The 22,674-nt window shown below is 39.0% G+C and overlaps 1 protein-coding gene across 8 annotated transcripts in view; it reads right to left on the reverse strand.

The window, feature by feature from the left end:
• The window catches only part of LOC117241733 (myelin regulatory factor-like protein), a 65,333-nt gene that overhangs the window by 4,617 nt on the left and 38,042 nt on the right, over positions 1-22,674 (reverse strand). For 5 of the 8 annotated variants that reach the window (XR_004495109.1, XM_033507768.1, XM_033507767.1 and 2 more), the window contains exons 2-7: positions 7,032-7,125; positions 3,021-3,230; positions 2,483-2,574; positions 1,433-1,755; positions 642-905; positions 145-323 (exon numbers count right to left, since the gene is read on the reverse strand). Coding sequence is in view for 7 of the 8 variants with exons in the window: in XM_033507768.1 (XP_033363659.1) it covers positions 145-323; positions 642-905; positions 1,433-1,755; positions 2,483-2,574; positions 3,021-3,230; positions 7,032-7,125 (1,162 nt within the window). In the remaining variant the exon portion in view is untranslated. Of the gene's footprint in view, positions 1-144; positions 324-641; positions 906-1,432; positions 1,756-2,482; positions 2,575-3,020; positions 3,231-4,701; positions 4,900-7,031; positions 7,126-22,674 lie in introns of those variants that run through there. The other 3 variants (XM_033507771.1, XM_033507769.1, XM_033507773.1) reach the window with 3 other exon arrangements.

The following is a 22,674-nucleotide window of genomic DNA, read 5'->3' on the forward strand; positions in this document are numbered from 1 at the left end:
GAATTTCGCACCAAAGATTCCGAAACGTTTTTGCTTCATGATTTTCACATCGCGTGTGATATTAAAATGTGAAACAAAAAAAGAATAATGCACACTGTTCGATCGATTCATGTGGAATCGTTGTAAATTTGCCTGTGTACTTACGTCACTGGATGGAACGGTTTCTTGCTCCTGTCGCTTTGACTTTGCTCCACTCTGATAGTCTGCGTCGGAGACTCAACTTTGACGCCGTAAAAGTGTAGCTGAAAACTGCTTATCTTCTTCAAACCTTCACCGGTTCGAACGAATATAGCTTCACCTTGGAGCTGAGCGTGGCAAGTAATCTGAAGATATTTCATGTAATTACATTCGCTGATTTCATTGTCTCAAATAATATATAAGAAAAGTATTGTTAACCCAAAGTGTGATTAATGTAACGCGAGTGGTACAGATTGCGGATTTTTATGCAAATTCACACGTTTGGGAATATCGTTGGAAGAGTAGGACTTGGATACATTATTTACCTATCGAATATTATAAAAAGCGCTATACTTTGAATATTTCATGTATCTTTTGATACTATGATATCGTATAAACGACATATTGTTAATCTAAACGGTATTCAACGGTTATTTTGTTAAATTCTTTTGGAACTCTCATACCTGAAAGTGATTTTTCTTCTGGCACACAAACGCATCGTCGGAATTGCTGAAATTGAACCCCTTGTCCGCGTCTACTCGGTAATGAGGAACTGGAAGTTCCTTCAGATTATGATCGCATAGAACGTGCCAGGAAGTTTGCTGAAAGGGATGAAATCGGATGCACTGATAGCTGGCATCTATATAGCTATTGTCTGCCACTTCGTCGCCATCGAGAACTGCACTGCTGCTACTGCAACTGTGCTCCACGGTACCCAGTTCAGGTTCCTGGAGAAATAAGAATGTATCAGATCGGTCGATGATACTTTTTCAATCATCTTTCAAATATTTACGAGCGTAAAATACATTTTCACTTGTATTCTCTGTCTATCTACTTATACTCCAAGACGTAGAATTCTAATACGTTGAATCCGGAAATAAAGACCACAGGAAGGAAATATAATTCAGTTCACACGTTTAATTAAATACGAACAATCAAGTACTACAATTTTTCTGTTACGTTGATAAAGATCGAAGAATAAACGATAAATCCATGAAATTACAAGGTGTTGCGTGTAAGAAATGATGGATGATGTTTAAGCGATTCAGAAGTGGGAAAAATTATTCTTCCAAACTGGAGATTAAATAAAAACACGATTTTAGCAACATAGTACGCGGATTGATAGAAAGTAATATCGCTCTCTTACAACAAACAAAAGATATACTTTATTATATTCTTTTCCTGTAGTCGTCGAATCACAGTTTCTTAGGTATCTAATTACTTTAGTATAATCATGACAGTAAAAAAATTTTACTCGTTGCACCTGCTTCACATGGACAAGACCATCCTGGCTCAATTTTCTCTTCTTGGGTGCCGATTGTAACGACGAGTACAACGTGTTCATGTTACCAGGGCTGTGCTCATGTGGTAGAGGTACTAAAGCCTGACCTATCGGTTGTTGCGATTGGATATTCGGCGTTCCTGGGCCGAGGTGAGACGTCAGCACTGTATGAGTTAGCAGCATCGAATCCGTGGAGGATGTTAAAGTCCTCGGGGAGGACGGTAGTAAATTTGGTGCATAATTTGCCTGATTGCCTTGGTGATGAAGAAGCATCTCCTGAAGAGCTACCTTTTGATCTGCAATTGCGCACGATTTTTGACAATTTTTCACAAAATACTTTAAATATCGTCGTAAATATTAACTAAGTGTCGCGGCACGCGAGTCAGGACAATTCAAATCCTGTTGTTGTTTTGTTCAGTTCATCGAACAGTGTCGAAGAGCATCAACGTGCGAACAAGTATCGAAGTGATCTACAGAGTTTTTCCGCGTATTTATCGGGTATTTATTTCGCAATTTATATTTGTACCAGCGACTCACAATTTGTCTGTAATTTATTTATTTATTTGGAAATATATTTAACGGATCGCGACAGCGATAATTCGCTTTCGTTATTTCGCTCAACCAAATGACGACTAATCCTCCACATAAGTATGTTTACCAAATATATTCCGGGTATCATTGTTACGAGACGTTCAACCTTTTAGCCTACGGTATCGTGTGAGAAACGTGTTTGTTACGTCGATGTTATTGATTTATCATTTACTTCAAGAGAGTAACTTCCTTCTTGTCGATCAATTGGTAGTAATTATTTATCAAACATCTTGCAAAATAAAATTAGCCACCGACCATGTTGTCGCTTATGGCACGCGCTATTGGAACTTAAAACGTAAGTCAAGTGGTTGATACATAAAGAGAGAAAGTTGGAATATTTTTATGAACTTGTAGTTAGATGTAGGAATATCTATCGATCAAACATCGAACACAGCTTCGTTGAATATTTAACAGAATATTTTGTGAACTTACGCGGTGAATGTACATGTTGTGTGTCGTTGTGACCTGGCGGAGAATACGGTGGTTCGCTGCCGCTGTCCGGTGGGCTTTCTGGCAAAGCATGTCTACAACAAAACAGCCAGCTAAAGCGTTTCAAACTTCTGAATAATTCTCCTACTAATTTCATCCTACCAATCGTGAGTATGAATCAATGTTAGAACGTCAGTACGAATGATTTATTTATCGCAAAATTTCTAATTTCCTTAATAGCCTCTTCTCTATGTTACCGTTACAAAGTGACATAACCGTTTCCGATTTCTATCGCGTTAAGTTGCCTGTAGTTTTAAATAAAATTAAACAAGAAAAGAACCAGCGTAAATATTCATTAAAAAAAAGAAAAAAAAAGAAAGCAACGATTCTACCTGTATGGCGACCGTTAGATTATTTACACGCACAGAAAAATGGCTCTCAGAGAGTATCAATTTATAAGGATTTAAACCGTGAATGGTTTCGAATTGCTTAATCCACGAGGTTGACATTCTAGCCCTCGCCTTAGGCGAACTCGACTTACGGGTGAACGTACGATTGCGGATCCTTGTAAGCGGCGCCATTTGGTACAGTGGTGGTACCGGATGTGCACGTACTCGAGGCCGGATGACTTTGGGTAATCGGCGATGGTAATCGAGACGGTGGTTGTTGAGCGGTTGCCGCCTCCACACGACCACCGTGTGTCGTCGTTCCACCCCCGTTCTCATTATGCGCCAATGTATCAGCGAAATATCTACCATGAAATAATTAGTCGTGCAATTGCAGCGTAAAAATATGGTACACAATGGGATGAGAATTTGATCGTACGACTGAAAATTGCGAGACATTCCGTGCTAATAAAATGAGATATCATAAGCTACGATTTTTATGAGGTATCAGAATACCGGAATAGTCGCCTGTTTCGTACAAGAGTTCACAAATTTAGAAGCGTAGAAGTTTTTATTTTATTTTATATTGCTGTGGATTTACAGAGGTCCTATGATGGAAGGATCGCAGGAATTTATCGGACGTTTACATCTTCCAACGTATCGTATAAGGAAATGAATTATGCGCTATAGGTCATTATCCAATCATACTCTTGTCTTATTAATTATAGGTTTATTTCAAGTAAATTGTTTTCCTATGTTAAGGCTCGATATACGAAGCGGATACTCTGCTCGAAAAGAATGATTGGAACTTAACGAATCGATCGATATCGACGGCTGCAATAATTATCATCGATAAACGAATGATAATAACAAATTACTCGATGTTTCAATGTATTCTTATCGATATTAGCGTTTGTCTGCTGTCGAGAGAAAACTGGATTTTCGGATTTTCCGTTCGAGATTTTTCTACGAATTCCGTTTCCCTGACACGATCTAAACAAGGATTTACATTGAATAATAGATACGATTATGTTGCTCCTCGTAATTATGCAATTATCCTGTCGCGATTTCAGATCCACGAATCCTTGAAACTTGTACCAATTACCATTGAATATTTTCTTCTTGGCTCAAGAACAATTACGTTCTCCTTTTTTATGCATTCCTTACTAACAGTTTATTGGAAAGAATTTTATCTCCCGTTCGTGGCGATCAGTAAACAGTATCGTGACGTTGATATTATAACATCGTTTACCAAAGCTAAATCTAACGTCTTTTCTTAATTCGTTCGATCCTTAATTCCTCGCTCTTCAGATTCTCAATTTAATCCAAATTTTACGTCTGCAATAGAAGCTCATAAAAATTGTACTCGATAGCCTGTTACCAAGCGTCTTAGAGTCCTACACAAATCCTTCAACTTCTTCAACTTTCTACAGAATCATGCACGCAACGTAGGACCTACGTTGGACGATTTCTAGCTGTTTTAACTCTATTGACTCTTGACACGACAGGGATCGCTCTTAAACAGTTGACATTCGATTAATTTTCTCAAACAAAATTCCTTTTCGACCAGTCACTTGATTCGCAATTTGCTGTCTCTCTAAATTTCCAAAGCGACAAATGTTCGAAATTTCCTCCGGAATCATCTACGTTAGACAATTGCCAGCTGTTTCGATCGACCCTCGACGCAACAGAGATCACGCTTTAAGTTTCATTTTCCCAAACAACCTTTATTTTCCAAGACTCGAAACTTTCGAAATTTCCAAAAAATATACGAAACACCGAACGAAAGCTACGATGGAGCATTTTTCCAGCTATCGTAGTCCCAACCGATCTTACCTCGATTGCCAAATGAATCTTGATTTTGCCAAACGAAATTTATTTCGAGACAACCGCACCATCGAAAGTCGCACAGAATCGCATATGAAACACGGAATGGAAGCTATAATAGACAATTTCCAGCGGTTTTAATCCCATTGACCCGCGGCGCAACAGGGATCAAGGGTGAAGAGCTTCCATTCGGTTGATCCGTGAATGAAATCTGTTTCTGAGATCAGCGCGGGGCCTTTAATGGGACGAGTGCGTTAGGTTGGATTACCAGGCCTAACACGGCAAGCACTGATTCCATCAATTCCGTCCAGCCTGTCTCTGTCATTATATCATTACACCTCTGCGGTCGCTACCACGCGATATCTGTCTGCTTTTTCTACACGCGTGCACGCTCCTATACATACACGATTATTGTGTTCGACGACTGTACTCGACGACTGTTCGTACGTTCGTGTCTATCACACGCGTGCACCATCCTTTTTCTTCTGCACGCGTTTTATGCAGACGTGTACACTGTCGGCCATAAGTTTTCCATTATCTGTTTTTATCGAATGTTTTCAGATGCACCGGATGAAAGTGTCAATTTGCGTGTGGCGTTTGTAAGCTGTGAATACGGCGAGCAGGGGAACGTTGATAAATACGTAAATCGTGAGCAATTTACAGATGGGTATTCGGTGATCGAGTATTTTCGAGTTACCAAGTATATTGTTGTACGTATGCAATAATTTCGAGAAGTAACTTGCTGTAGATCCTTTTACATTTTTCTAGTAATTATTTTACAACTTCCACGTTATTTTATAATTTTCTTGGTATTCGAGCGTAAAGTGTGTACGTATAGTTACGGTATTAGGTGGTCCGAAAAGTTTCTTATAAAGTTTTATAAGGAAATAATGGATGCACGACATTTTTCGTTTTATATTATTTTATCGAAATTGTTGTTCTATCAAAATAAAGATCGCAACGTTCGACAGATTAGGTTTCATGATTGTATAATGATGCATCGTCGTAAAAGACGTGTCTGTAATAGAAAGACACTTTTCGGGCAATCTAATATTTTCTACGAATTATTGGATTTGTTTAACGTAATAATTTGCAAACGCAAATAGTAGGAGATTTCTTATTGCAGTGACTGACGGAAGCGCTCGTACACTTTTCATGGATATATTACGTGTGTGTAATGACACCCAACTGTCATGATCATGTTGGAAAAATTTTAACGCTTCTGGAAATATATACAGAAGTTACAAGTATGTACTTTGCGGAGACAGCAAAACCACTTAAACGTGTAATCATCCACAATGTTAATAAGTGTCGGTACTTTTGTAATATTTTTCATATGTTTAAAGTAACTATCCATACCGTGTATCTAATTTTTTACTAAATATAACTTTACAACGAACATCCTGCCGCTGTTATATAAATATCCTGCGATATGATAATGTCAGTCGCGTCAGATTACAGTGTTAATAAAATTTCAAAACGTTTAATACAACAGGTGCGATATAAATAATAAAAGCTTGCCGTGACAAAGGTACGAATACTTTTGCGAGCCACTTTCTTCATGAAAAATTTTATTTTGCACGAACACTTACGTATGTTGTCAGTATATTTTAGAAAATGTATATCTAGTTGCAGTATATTGTACGAGCTGGAAATATTTTAAAAATTGACAAACAAATGTACAAACAAATTTTCGTTCTTATCGAAGAATTCATGAAAGTCGATGCAAAGAGATTGATAAGTAGAACACACTGACGAATCATGGCAATGGAGATTCTGTTTGCTCAACGTTGTTACACACGAACACGTGTCTCTGTGATGTAGGCGTTAACGATGGCTTCCAGTTCAAGTCAAACGTCGTTGTCGTTAAAACAAAAGAAAAAAAAAAAAGAGAGAGAGAGAAAGACAACTTAAAATCACGCGTTGTCTGATCAAAGTGCGACATTTTCATCGTGTAACAAACGTGGAAAGGAATCTTAGCTAAGCAGAAAACTCAGCTTCTGTTAATTGCAACATCGAAACAATTAACGCGTCGCGTCGGCGTGAAAAGCTTGTTTATCGATTCGTTAAAAACGAATTCGATTCGCAATCTTTTAGCTGTTTATCGTTTCAGTCAGCGTGCGCTTCCAAATTTTTGAAAAATCCGCTACAAAACACGAGATATCCTTCGAACTAGTTAATCAAATGATTAACTTCTAACCGAAAATTAAGCAATTTTTTAAATAAAAAATTTCTATTGCTCTGGATGAATATAAGATAGAAAATAATTGTAAAAAATAATTAGAAGATATAAAAAATTATATCAGAGATAAATACGTAGAAGGAGAAATATCACTTACGTGGCGGGTTGTTCGCTGTCGCTGTTGATGAAATCTTCCAACTGCGAGAAGTCCAGGGCCTCATTGTCTATGCCTCCGACGAAATCGCCCCGACCTGTGTAAAACGAGAAGAATCCATGTTTCATTCTGCTACCTCACGATTGTTATCTGGCAAAGATCTTATGAGATCGTGATAACGCGAATCCCGTCTAAATATACGTTTTCTCGTGGTGTCTTACGGTATACGATGTGAAAACACAGCACAATAATAGAACGACCAAGTCAATTGGTTTTAGTAGAAAAATTGTCTACGACGTATTAGCCGGTCGTTTAATACAATCGAAAACGATGGTGAAACGTTCGTTTGTTATTATGAAGTATTAAAAAACGAATAACCGTTCCTGCAAGGTTCAAAGTATTTCGAATGCGCAATAAGTAAGAGAAGATGAAAATTAGAGAAGAATTTTCTACAAAATTTCTAATTGCTCTTCTTCTTCTAATACTTATACAGATAAAGATCCCCAAATCCTGGAAATTGTGAAATTTTGCGGACACGTACAGGTATTACGCAATCTCTTTTCGCCGCACGAATTTATTTTAAAGGCTTGAAATCGACACGTGAATATCCAATTGCTTTGGATCTTGCGTTATAACTCGCTATAACGTTGATAAATCGTTCTCCAAATGAGAGATCCTAATTAACGTGAGTAAATTTTGTCCGAAACATTTTTTCCTATCTCTTGGGATTCCCGAGTTGTGACGCGATATCGTAAAACAGTCGGATTTTCAGGTGTCGATTTCTCCCTTTCACGGTGAATTTAAACAGAAAAAAAAAGAAAAAAGAAGTAATGCAATATCCTGTGCATATTGCCAAAGTTTCATAATTTTTTGAACCGATGGTTTCTTCGATAGAAAATTAGATCTTCGAATATAATCGCGAATAAAGGCGAGAAACGACACGTATCCTGGTTTACGTATCCGAGTTGTTTCTTGCAGCGAGCTGCGTTTAGGAACAAGGATGCAGGTAATTCAGGTATTCCGTGAGAGAGACATCCGCGTGGGAGTAACGAGGCGTTACAGGTGAGAACAAGCAACGTAGAGGCACGAACATATTTCACCTCGAGGTCTTCTTAAAGGTCTCTCGGCCGAACACACGTTAAGGGATTGATTTCGAAATCATTGGACAATGCAGTCGCTAATTCTGTGTCTCTGTGGAATTCCGTATTTTACTGCGTTTTACCATCAACCTATGTCTTCCTATGTCTTCGCTTTTCTGGCGGATTTGTTACGCGAATCCCTAGAGAAGCTAAACCAATCAACTCCAACGTCGAACAACGATAAGTCGCGAAGTGAACTTCGAAACAACTAATGCTCGTAACGTAGTCGCTAATCTCTACTTTTCAATGATTAACTGCTGTAATTTTATTCTGAACGATTCGCATAGCATTAAGTGTTTAACGATAGCTAGATATAACAGAGTTTAGAAATGCAAAAATACAGCATGCAAATAATACGCAAACATATACAGGCTGGTTGGTAACTGGTGGTACAAACGGAAAGGGGGTGATTCTACGCGAAAAAAGAAGTCGAAAATATAGAATAAAAATTTTTCGTTTGAGGCTTTGTTTTCGAGAAAATCGACTTTGAATTTTCGCTCGGTACGCGTACACTTTATCGCGTCTCGTTATAACGGATCTCACTGTAGATCGTTGTCTCGATGGAAAAATTTAAAGAAAAAAAAATTAAAAAAAAAATTTTATTCCCTGTATATTATATTATACAGTCAAAAAAATAGAATTAAAAATTTTTTTTTAATTTTTTTTTCTTTAAATTTTTCCATCGAGACAACGATCTACAGTGACATCAGTTATAACGTACCGCACGCGTACCGAGCGAAAATTCAAAGTCGATTTTCTCGAAAACAAAGCCTCAAACGAAAAATTTTTATTCCATATTTTCGACTTCTTTTTTCACGTAGAATCACCCCCTTTCCGCTTGTACCACCAGTTACCAACCACCCTGTATATAAAATATCCGACGTGAAGTATCTATTAATTATAATTTCTAATAAATAAAGCAGATTTCTATTAAAATTCTATTTCTCTATAAAAAAAAATAGCCTGTACAAAAAGACGTAGGTTTTCGTTTTAAAATCCACGATTTAGTGAGAATAGCAAGTAACGTTAAATTTAGAGACGCAGGAACGCGCAGTACGCGTATAACATGCAAAACTGTATGAAATATGCGATATAAGTTGCTCGATACGATTTCTAAGTGAAGTAAATTTCTACTGAACTTTTCTTACTCTGTAACAATTCGAATTTCCATTAAAATTCGCAGTCTAGCGATAAGTAACGATACGCGATGTCAGGAATCTTAGGAAACAGCTTATGGATTCTAATGATCGCGGTGCAAGAGAAAGTGCGAGTTCATCGAGTGGGAGAGAATTTCACGGCCAATTAGAGGTGGAAGGCTATGCGGCCGAAGGATCAAAGTGTCAACGTACACGAACATGTACATCGCGGTAGAATCGTACCGGAATTTCTTCGATCGTGTAAATTCCTTCCCCGTAAAATCCTCCATGGTGAACACCACAGCGTTGCTTTCTGATTTACGAGGTTCCACTCGGACGAGAAAAGTCCGATCGACGATCGGTATCGCAGAGAAATCTCGATTTGTAGTTTCACCGTTGAACTACGAAACTTGTACAATAGTTTCGCAAACAAACGTATTTTATTGCCAAGAACGAGTAATTGATAAGTTTTTTTTTCTTTTTGGTCCAAGATCTAACAGAATCTGAAGTTTCAACATTCACGTAAAAAAGAAGATTGAGTTTCAGAAAAATATTGTGCCATCGTTTTCATAGATCCGACGAGGAAGTTTGTGCGTTTTGAGTGATCCATAGGTTGATGGTTAAAAGGAAATAATTTTTACTCGGGAGTTTTATCCAATTTTGCTACACGGAATGCGGTCGAATAACGCGTACAATGCGCGAGGCGATTTCTTCCGAAAAAAAAATAAAAGAAAATATAGATGGAATTCCCGCGGCGCTTAGTTTTCGAGAAAACTGACATTGGAAGTTTGTCTGATATACGTGAATTTCGCTAGTTACCAATTAGCCGCGAGTAAACGATCAGAAGCGGATTATTCTACGTGCGAAAACGAGTAAAACGCGGGCAATAAAATTTGTTCGTTTAAAGTTCGTCCACGCGTATGATCTTCCAAATTTTCTCTGAAACAGTGAGTTTTATGGGACAATTTTATTCCACGTTTTCCACTTATCTTCTATTCTATTATTTCTATTTTCTCCTATTTAGCCTGGAATTAACCACGTTCAAGTATATTCGATAAATGTTGAAATTCGATTGTCGCGAAAGCTACGTCTCCGACGAACAAATTTTGTTGCGCGTTTTCTCCTTGTTTTTTTATAAGGAATCGCCTGATCACCGTTTGCACGTGTTATTCGCATATCGGGTAATGTATAAAATATTATGCCGAAACTTGCAGAAAAATGTGTTTAGATAAAAATATCTTATCGAACAGCATAATTTATGCTTGCCGTAATAAGAATCCGTAATTAAGTAGCTTAATTTCAATTCGACGAAATTCGTATAACGTCGAACAATTGTTTTGTAAAATTGTTTCTGGTTCTGAATCTGCCCAAGACTAAAATTAATAATAATGTCAGCCTACTGGGAGGCTGGTAATTACAGAGGAGAATCAGGCCATGTTTCTCGACTGCAAGCGCCTGTGTACGAAGAATACAATGTGATCACGCAGCTTGGCCACACTTAAGCGCTTAAGACTCCATGTCAAGTGTCATAACTCGTGGCTTCCGGTCGGCCATTCATGCTAGGGAGCAAGTGTAAGGGCGCCTTTAAGACTTCGGTTCGAAAATACGCATCGTACGAGCCAACTCGACCCATCAATGAACGTCATCACGTTCGTAACAACGACCGGCCGACAAACATGTTACTCGTTCGTCGAACTGCTCGCTGCACGTCGCTGCCAGCGAGAAATATTGTCAGGCCCTCGATTAAGATTCAGGCGAAAAGAAAAAAGTTCTTGAAAAGTCTGGTGTTTCGAATCGCAGATTTAAAAGTCCTGGAACTTTCGACTTTTCAAAATTTCGAACCTTTGAACTGCCAAATCTTCCCACCTTCGACTCTTCGAGCTCTCAAATCTCCCAATTTTCAAACTCGTAAGGTTTTCGACGTTCAAGCTTGCGAATTTTTCGATTTCCAAACTCGCGAGGCAATTAATTTTCAGATCTTCGAGTGCTAGAATCTGCAATTTCGGGTTTCGTTAGCTGCCTTTAACACGGTTGTACTGGCTGGCGGAGATACGTCGCTTCGAACGCGAAGAAACTCGCAAGGAAAAGGCGAAACGAGACGAGCAAACTCTAAACTCTGGTGCAACGAAGTAATCGATGGAATAATTCTTCTTCTTTGTTCGTTTCCTCGCAGAGATTCGAGGAATCGCATCGGCGCGCTAGTGCAGCTGTATGTCTCACGACGCCTATAAAAATGCAAAGACGGAACAAGGACACGCGTTAAGGCGGACATTAAAACGAGTTTACGTTTTCATGCGAACCTGTTTACAGGCAGCCGCATAACAGTTTCTGGCTACCTCTTCCTCGAAACGTTTCGAAAGCACTGCATCCAGAGACGGTGGTGGAATTCGATTGAAGAGAAACCTGTCGTAATCGATCGAGAATCCGCGACAACGTGTTCTAAACTGCCTTATTTGCATATTTCCTATGCAGATAATAAATTATCGTCGTACATGACGAAACTATTCCGCGTGTCTGATTATCCTTTTAAATAACTCCGCGGTGTTTCTACGTTACGATATAAATAAAGAGAAAGAAGAAGAAAAGAATACGAGGGAATTGGAGCGGAACGGGAGGAAATTAGAAGCTGCTCAAATAGACTGACGTTTTGTAATATGGAAATTCGCGTACGTTCCAGTTTCTCGTCGTCCTGTCTTTATCTTCCTTTTTCTTATTTGGTTGGCTCTTTAGGAGAATCCCAGGTGACCGTCGTCGAAGGTGAAAGAACGCACTGGGACGGAAACGCGTGAGAAAAATCGTAATTGGCTCTTCTACTATAAAAAGAACGCTGTCTAAAAGTACATCGATCGCTTTGCATAATCGCGTTACACATTTTCGGGAATTTAGTCCCGATATAGCGGGGCGAACGAAGTGGGAATTTTAAGCGGGCAACTGTTCTTCGACGATCGCCAAGCTTCCGAATTATCGATAATTATTGGACTCTGGATTTTTGCGCGTTGGTGAAAAATTTTGAAAGTTGAACGGTGCATGGAATGCATAAAACACGCAAATATATATGAAATATCGTAAAGTTTAGTATATTTGTTACGATTAAGCTGCGGATGTTCATGGAAATTTATACTTCTAAGAGCACAAGCCGAAGAATGGAACGTGTGTAGTTTATTTCATCTACCGAGTATCGTAACAAATATTACGCTTTCCATGTTTTGCATATTTTTGTATACGCATTCTGTGCGCGTTTACGATGTTAAGTTTCCCGCAAACCAATCAACGTTAATATCAACGCAATACAGTTATGATATTTAGTATGCAAATCAAACGTCTAGATTCTAACTTTTTAAATTATTTATTTATTTATTCGCTTGTGGAAAAATCTCCCATTACGGATCAGAGTTACGATATCTTAGAAATTCTGTTCCCCGTAGCAAAAGTAACGCTATCGTGTAATTACAAAAAAAAAATAAAACAGCGATATAAGTTTAACAGTTATAGTCTACAACGGGTGGGACCAAAGTTTCGAAGAATTTGACAAATGCAGAAAAAAGTGCACGGTGTTACGTACTTCGTTTGTACACGTTCTATCGAACGAATCGGAGCAAAGCGAGCTAGTTGCGAAGCAGTTTCATGAAAAAAGTGGAGAGGGAGGAAAAGATCTGGAAAGAGTCATCGAAATTATATCGAGAGAGACTTTTTATTTACAGAAAAATCCTCACTCTGATAATTAATCTGTGTCGTAATAATATAAATTAAACGATACTCTACGTATATCGCATATAATTGCGACTGTACGCGTTTCAAGTAAAAATTCTGTATTCCATAAAAATTCATGCAATATAATTCCGCTTACTCGGCAATGATAATTCCATTTATCGTCGTTCTAAGGAAGAGAACGAATCGAAAATTTCCACGCAAGAAGCGTTCACCATTTTGAAACGGTCAGCCAAGTAATCGCTGGGGGAGTAATATAGGCTGAAGCCAATATAATATACGCGACAGAAATCCGAGGGTTGAATTATACCGGTGGTTGGGTCGTTGCCAACCAATCCCTCCTCGAAGTATCGACCAAACACCGCCCCTGGGCTGCAGCAAGATGGACTTAAATCTGAATATTATTACGACAACCGGCCGTGTATATGTATAGATAAACAAGTGTGATTTTTGCCGCACAATCGACAACGATAGAACAATGGAAATATTACATTTTTTTCAATTATCTTTGAAACGCGAGAATCTAAAACGCGGCGATTCTACGTAAGTCGATTGTCGATCCGCGGATCTGTAAATGCGAATTGACATTTTTCTGGACGCGAGGATATAGAACTTGACCTAGATTCTATCTATCAAAAAGATTATAACGAGTATTCTACTTTACATATTTTATACGTTCTCGCACTGTGTTATAGCCATTCTTCATAACTTGGCTGTCTTTTTTCCACTTTGACTGCTTGACTGTCGGTCTTGTTCAGTTTCTCGACGTTAAGCGAATCCACCTGAGAAAATATATTCTCATTTTTACGAAGTAAGTCACACTGAACTACGTAATTACCGTTCTATGTTCAATTTTGCGTTTTCGATACGTAAAAACCTCACGGTCTATCGACTGCCCTCTTTTCTTTCTCTTTTTTTTTTTTCTTCTTTTACACCAAGGTATACCGAAAAGTAGATTAAACTGTCAATGATCTACCTTTTCGTCTCTTCTTAACGTCCCATTAATTTATTTCGAGAGAGTAGAGGATAGAAAAAAAGCGTAGGAAAAAGCGTAGAAACGAACAGGTTATATTTAGAATGGGCAGGAAGGCGAAGAAAAAGGAAAAAAGCGTTTGTGAAATTGCGAGGAGAATATTTTTCGATTCAACTAGAGGCAGAAGCGAAGAAAAGGTAGGAGAAGACGGGATGCGAAAGTGAGAAACGAAGACGGACGTTCGCGTTTGTCCGCGGGACAATTTCATTGTCCGCGCAAAATCGTCGTGCCAGGATGAATAACTTTCTAAGATAAGAAAAAAAGATTGTCTTTTTTCCACGGTGAGCGCCAATGGCGGCGTGTACACCATCGGGCAAGTTCGGAGTTTCACCGAGTTTCTGCCTTTTGCGTAATAATTACATTGTTATTAGGAACAAAGCAAGAGGAAGTCGTTAGGCGACTCGAAACAGCGGTGATTATACATTAAATCGGCCGGCTTAAAAGGTAAAAATCGCTGTATTATTAAAGATCGTTCCTCGGACCTTAGCAACATTTTCCTTTTTACCACTTTTCCAGAATCGAGTGAAAAATATTATTAGGACGATCGCGAATCGAATTTGAATTTCCTACGCCTCTTTAATTCGCCAAGCTTCGTACGCGATCGATCTGAATCGGAAATTGTGGACATTTTTTCTCAAAAAATCGTTCCATTTCGTCTCTGTTAGCTGACCGATGTTTTTACAAAACAGAAAGAAAAATTTGTTTAGTCGACAGTGGAGAATCGATTTGAATTTTTCCGTCGTTTTAATTCATCGAATTCTTTGATTAATAATTCTTCGATCAATGAATCGAAGATTATTCTCGAAGAATTTTCAACGTTGTCCGTTTCGAGCTTCGTATATTTCGGATAACAGAAGGAACAATCCCATGTGAAGTAATGGAAAGCGGAATCGTAGTTTCGGAAGCAAACGGAAGTTCTTATCGTTCTGACCATCGCAGCTCCACGAAATCATCCGAATTGAAGCTCGTTCCAAACAATGTAATTAACGTGGATTCCATTAACAGTGTTACGTGTTTACGTAAGTTCGTGCGCGAACAGGCTCGAATTCACGTTTCGATGGACCAACGGGCAACCTTGACTGAACGATTTCGAATCCCATCTTTTCCAATCGAACATCGATCTTGTCGGAACGTTCACGGCTACCGTTTTCTAGGTCAAGGGTGTATCCTTCCAGCACGTGTTTAACATTTAATGGGCAAAAATTCAGAGCGCTACAAACGGGATGTTCCATCCGATAGACGCGCACCGATAAAATATCTTTAAGACGCGTCAAAGGATGAAGACTAACTGATTTGTTAAATTTGTTCGTTTAAGCAGCATAGAAAGAATTGAAAAATGAATTTTCAAATAAACTTGCGAACTCTGACAAATTTTTTCATTACGTTCATTTAAAGAATTTCACGAATATTTCAAGAAAACCTGTTCGACGATAAGTTGAGCATTCGAGCCTGATCGTAATTTCGAAAATTGTAAACACTCGGTCAGAGGTATTTAATGACAGTTAAAGAACTTAGTTAAGCAAGCTTACTTTATATTCTCGATAGGTGCAATGTATCTAAAACGCGATGTCGTTATACCTCTTATCTGTGCAGTTGCGTCAGTGCTGGTAGCAATGATTGCCCGGTGATCACGAAACGAGAACTAATCGCGCGCAGAAAATTCTTGCGCCGGATAAAAGCGGTAAAATTTAAGCGTGTTCACGAACGAGACGTAATCGACACGTGGCGGTGTGTATACGTGAGATTTGATATTACCGAAGGCGACACGTGTTCCATACCGACGACGTAATCATTTGCACGTGTAGCTTTCGTGTGGTGAACAGGATTTGCCACGAAAATTTATTATTCTCGCTTCCAGCAATATCGATTAATTGTGTTTCAAACTGTGCTGTTGCACGATAAGAAAAAGCAGATGCTCGTTCCTCAGAAACACACTGAAATGTTGCGTAACGATCAAGAGGCAGTATGTGAAAATAATCGTTGTAGGAGGTGTACGTTTCTAAGTGAAGTCAACAGAAGACAACTTATTATATTAATCCGGCTGCAATTATCGAATTTTTATACCTCGTTCGTTCTCTCGTTTTAACCAGCAAAGACGGTTTATAACGTTACAAGATCTTTGACGTGAAATTGAAACCAGAAATCGCGCGTGTCGACAAGAATTTTGTTTCGATATTTTTCGACGTTGACAACAGTATAAATTGAATCGAAAATGATTAAAAGAACGTTGAATAATACCGCGATGGTTGCTTGTATGTCAAGAATTAAAGAAATTCTTTGTCGTGTTTTTAGGGAAGTTCGATGACTACGAATATTCGGAATACAAGTTAAAAGGTAGGGATAATGAGCAATTAAGGAAATATATAAATAGATAATGGTGTTATTGACCGTCGTAATGTTAAGCAACGTTATATAGAAATATAGTTTCTTCCTTGAAACTACTCCTTCTCTTCTTGCTTGATAGATTTCTCGTAACTTTGCATTCAGGAGACTTTAGCAAACACGAATGTGAGAATAAGAACGAAAGTATGGTTCGTTCGAGCATTTTATTTTTATTCGGTGTGACGCAAAACAGGAAGTTTCATATGTAAATGCTTCGGTTGGTCAATAACCTGCAGGGTTCAAGAATAGAAAAGACACGATTTTAATTGCGACTCTCCGGGCATAAAAATGGACAGACTCTCGTCCGGTTCGATCGATCGAGCCCGAAACGATGCAAAACGATTCGTGCACCGACACCGTCGACTTTCTCCGACAGTGCAAATAGAAATGCGCTGTAAACCGTTCGAGCCGTGTCGCCTCTATGAAAATTAGCTCACTTTCGTTCGGCATCGTAAAAAGTTCGTCCGCTGTCTACGAAACTGATAATCATACTAATTACCTGCAACAAAAATGCACGGCAATGATCCGAATAAAATATAACTTACAGAGTACTAAAATGTTCTCTCAGACGGAACGTTTTTTTTTTTTTCTTTTCTAATATTCGAGATATCGTCTAATAAAATACTTCCCCCGGCTCTTTTTATTTTACATAAAAAATTTCCTAGAAGTATTTAACAAAAGAACAAACTAAGGACTTTCTAATAGTTTTTAGATGTACAACGAAAGAACCTGACTGGAACGTTGTCGTTGTTTTCGCGAAAAGAATATCCAAACTTCTAACAGTGACTCTTCGATTTTCTTCAGCGGAATATTTCCTATAATTTGTAATCTCTTCGAACGAAAGAACTGCGAATATTTTGAATTCCTTCGATTAAAATATTCTAGAAATTGCAATGGTAGAATTACGAGATCTACTGCGTTTGTCGAGTTATCGAAATTACAGCGATCACCTGTCGCTGGAACTAATTTTCCACGGAATCGCTTCTCAACCAACTGACCCGTGAGACTCGGCCTCTGATACTCGTAGCCGCTTGCAGAACCGGAAGAACGCTTAAACGGAGGAAGTTAATCGAGCCGAATCGACGATTTCACCCCCTTAATCGTCGGGGCAGCTGCCAAACTCACTGTGTTACCGCTTAAACGATCGGGCAACGCAAGCTTCGACGCAACTTTTTTCACGGCAATTACAGGGTCACGGAGGGATGAACCGGCCACCGACAGGTGTTGAACCCCACGAGGGCACGCAATCCCAGCGATTTTCATCGGATAAACGCGGCACACGTTTAGTTCGATGCTCGATAATAGGTGTCGAAAGAACGTCACGTGGCTATTAACTGGGGTTCACGAGGGCTAATTTACCGAGACATCGATGCATCCTAAGCTTCGTCGCTCGATCAGTGTACCGAGTAAACATCGTATAACTGTAATTCCCGAAAATTCTATAATTTCGTGCGGCGGAATCTCTGTACCGAGGACTCTTATCGAGTAGCTGTTTAATTGGAGAAAGAGCATGACGTGACGACTAGAAAGGTCCACGGGAGACAATTCAGGATGACGTCGATGGGTCCTCGGTTTGGTCACTCGACTAATGTACAGAGACATCGAATAAACGTTGTACAGCTGTGAATTGGCGAAAATTGCACGATTTTGTGCAATAGACAATCTCTGTACCGAGGACTCTTATCGAGTAGCTGTTTAATTGGAGAAAGAGCATGACGTGACAACTAGAAAGGTCCACGGGAGACAATTCAGGATGACGTCGATGGATCCTCGGCTTGGTCACTCGACTAATGTACAGAAACATCGAATAAACGTTGTACAGCTGTGAATTGGCGAAAATTGCACGATTTTGTGCAAGAGACAATCTCTGTACCGAGGACTCTTATCGAGTAGCTGTTTAATTGGAAAAAGAACATGATGTGGCGATTAGAGAGGTTTATAAATGGTAATTCAGGATGGCGTCGATGAAACCTAAGTGCAATCAGTGTATAAAGATATCGGATGAAGGTGATGTAGTTGTAAAGCAAAAATTATGCAACTTTGTATAATAGAATATCTGTTGCGAGACTTTCGTCGAACAATTATTTAATTAGAAAGAGAATGTCGAGTGACATTTTTGGACGAAGTTGGCAAGGAGTAATTCACCGGAGTATGCGGTTGGCTATGAAATAAACATCGCGTAACTGTGAACTTGCGAAACTTGTTAAAATAATCTTACATAATGGAATCTCTGTGTCGATGCTTTTTGTCGAATAACCGTTGAATTGAACTCGTTAAACTCGTATGTCTATTCATAGATGTATAATGATAGAGTTTTATAGTAACGGTACGCGAGATGTTACTTTATTTTTCTTCCTCTGAATGATCTCTTCTTTCGCTTCGTTATAAATGGGAAGATTGTTGAAACTAAATCGAAGTGTTAATTTAGGCTCTTAGAACGGCGAAAGAGATTTAGAAGGAATTACGATGATTCGTTAGCAAGATAACGTTCCTTTCATCCCGCGATGAAACGGCACTTTTATAAGTTAATGTATAGTTTCTCTTTTAGGTAGATTCTTTTATTTCCTTGTTTTATGGGCGCAATGTTATCGAGCGTAATATGAAACGAAAAGCAAATTAATTCCAGTTGCCCGAATTGTACGTGCAATTTCTCTCAATTTCAATTTTTTTTTCTTTTTTTTTTTTTAATAACTTGGAAATCACTCGAGTCGAAATAAGAAATGTAAATTAACGACTTCATGGTACAAATCGTTCGATTCGATAGAAAAATATTGCTCTTCCGCTATTACCGGTATTATTGGTTAGAAAACGACTATTGCATGTTACAATTCATTTTCAGTGACTTCGAGCGATATTACTTCCCGGAAGTTTCCGGCGAACGAAGATAGCCAAAGCGCACGGATCTATGGATCGCCATTACGATAACAATAAAAAGCGTTTCATTAATAATCGGAGAAAGTCGTAGTCGCACGTTTCTCCATTGTTTCGCTACGGTATAGTTGGTCCCTCTAGAACAGACTTTGACTAATGGAAAACACGAACACAATTACAATTACGCCATTTTACATGCATCTAATGATAAACTTACGACATAAATAATTACTTCGATTCCCTAATTACCTTTCTTTTTAACCCGTATGTATCATTGTTACATTCAATTCACGTTTTTATGATCCCTTTTATTTACGATTTCTAATCAGATTCACGAGAGCAAACCATTGTCTAGCACGAGCTGCATTCGAAGATTTTAATATCAGATTGGGATAAAAGTTCGTTTGCTTCCTTGAACGACTGTTTATTACAAATGAAATCGTATTGTATGCATTTTTAACCCGTTAATTGGAAAAGATGAATTAACTCGATATCCAAGATTTATTCAAACGATTTCAAAGTCGATAGCGATATCTTTTATTTGCTCGATAGTTGCTGCCAGCTTTTAAACTGTATCGTTCCACAAAATACCCTGCACTTTTATTTCAACCACGTTTCTTACGTTTGTTAATTAATAATAGTTGGTTATTTAACAATAATAAATATCTTAATAGGTCGAGGAACATTTCGAGAGGGAACATTACACCGCTTTCGTTTCTATCGGCAAAGAAAAAGAAAAAATATGGTAAATGGCATAAGAGCATGCTTCACCAAAACGCACCGTGACTACCGAAGTTTGCCATTCGATTTGGTGCGAAACTCGATGAGACATTCGACGTGGTTACATAACGCGATACGTGCAAACAATACGACGATCTCGTAAAACCGTGATTTAACAGGAAGCTATAACAATGAACATCATAAAACTCACCTGTCTTATAAAAAAAAAAAAAAAAAAACACACGAAAACAAATAAAGCGCAAGACAAGAATAAAATACCACGTTACAACATGAAAACTAGAGGGGAAGAAGTTGTTAAAATTCTCATTTTATTTAATTTTCTTATCGCTTTGGTAAAATGTTGCTCGACGCGATATCGAAATGTCGAAGATGTTAAAATATTACTTGTCTTAGCGATTATACTTCTGCTGGATCTAACAGGCTATTCCATTCGAACTATTTGAAATTCGAAATATTCCTTCGTAGCGATAACGCGACTCTAAAGTCAACAAACCGCCATTCTAAAATGGAAAAGCATAATACCCGTTGCCACCTGCTCTGATATTTAATAACCGGTCGAGCGACGTGTTCCCGTTTCCAAGAAATTTTTCCCAAATTTAAACTACCGGTTCTGCCGGCCTCGATTTGCTCGCGGATATTTTTTCACATTTTTCCGCCAGTCGAAATTACCTGCAACGGGCAATAATCGACGAGCGCCGGCTTGATTAATTCCAGAATCCTCGTGATGCTCGGGCTGATGGTGGCTCCGTGGGTTTTGAACGGGATCGGCCGTCTGGTGCTGCAGGGTCCATGGAAATTCCATGATTGGACCGATTTCGAGGGAACTCGATCACACTCGGAGGAATGTCTGGCAGAAAATCACGACAGCACTCGCACCACTACATAACTGCGCTTCGAAAGTCGCAATTGGTCGTTGGAAATCCGTGGAACCACTCCGATCTTTCCATGTTAACGAAAAATGTGCCTCGTTACGAAAAGAAGGAAGATGGATATTTATCCGAATACTCGAGTCCTTGAATTCTTAAATTTGTTAATCCTCAGAGTCTTAATTAAATCTTTTTAATTTTTAATCAATTTTCACCCGCCACAGCGATCGGTATATCGCGCGTTCTCGGTGTCCGACTCTCGATCGCTCCCTCGAGTTCTTCCCTTGAAATGTTCGAAGGTCCGGATGAAGTTTAAAATTCACTATCGAGGAATATTGAAGAAGTCCGTGCGGTAAAATTGTCACGAACACGTGAGAATCGCGCAGGATCGCTGGATCGATGACGTTCTCGATAACGATCGTGATGGACTGTCCGGGGATGGATATTTGGAATCGAAACGAGACGATGGTGGTACGCGGCCCTTGCTTTCTCGTGGGGAAACAAAACGGCATTATCGTGGCCCTCTTGGTATCGACGAGGGTCGTTCGTACCACCACCATGTTACCAAACGTAGTGGGGGTTTCTACGGGCGATCGGAGGGCGGCGCTTACCAGCAGCCTTCGAGACGCAAGGGGTTGTTTCGTGCAAGCCCCTCGTCCGCATGAAAATGCCCCAGAATCTCCTTGTCCTCGTAGATGGTCGTGTTGTTGTAAATTGGTTAAATTACTGGCTGGTCTTCAGGGTCTGTCCGACTATGAAACTCAACTTTTTGATTTATGCATTTGTGTTTATAGTACTTCGCTTCGAATCGTTAATAACAGAGTTAGCATAGTTAATTCGCTACCTATATCGTTGTTAATAATTCGTTGTTAGAATGGAATTAATTAATATCTAGCAAGAGAAAGTATTTCCGAAGAATCAAAGCGAAAGACACCTTTATCGTTTGTTTGAAGAGCAAGATTTGAAAATGATCGATCTCGAATCGTTTCATACTCTCGTATTCAGCGTTCATAAAATTTCTTCGACACTCGCAGCACCGGCCAAACCTCATAAATATTCCGATCATATTTACTTATTTTTCTCAACGACTCTATGAAGTGTCTGAAGCAAAAACTCCTCTTCGAACGAGGCTACAAGATGCGTTCGAAGACACTGCGTCTTCCATTCGTACATCGAATTGACTCGTAAGGAAAACGTAGTAACAATCCATAAAAATAAACGAACGATCGTGAGCGAACTATAAATAATCGGGTGAGGTGGCTCGATTATCTGCAAAAGCGTCGTAAATCCTATCGAACGAGACGCGCGTTGAAAAGTGGCTGTTCGTTAGAAACCGCTAAACCCTCTAAGTCAGAAGATTCGGAAGGAAGAAACGACGTCTTCATCGAACGACTAACATCGAATCATTTGCCCAAACGTTTACGATCGCTCCGATTACACTTGGCTTCTTTATTGCGTCGTTCGACCACCATACTTGTAGCGTAATAGCGTTCTACCCCTGAACAAGGAGGGCGGTGCTTCCGCGGATCTTCGAATCAATGAGGGTAACTTTGCACGATCCCTAAAGACACTGAATTTTATGGATATCCTAATAAAAGACTGTTCAACTATTGTTGTTTGTTCGTAAAACTAATCATTGTACACTTCCGTATTTCGTCTTCTATTTTTCGATTTAATATACGTCGCGGAAAGTTACAACGTCTGCGATCGAGTATCTGTTGTAGTTGACGTTGGAACTATCAAGATTTGTTGTACTTACAATTGATAAAA

Source organism: Bombus vosnesenskii, unplaced genomic scaffold (genome assembly GCF_011952255.1).
Source record: "Bombus vosnesenskii isolate JDL3184/JDL3185 unplaced genomic scaffold, Bvos_JDL3184-5_v1.1 scf7180000016261, whole genome shotgun sequence".
NCBI lineage: Eukaryota > Metazoa > Arthropoda > Insecta > Hymenoptera > Apidae > Bombus > Bombus vosnesenskii.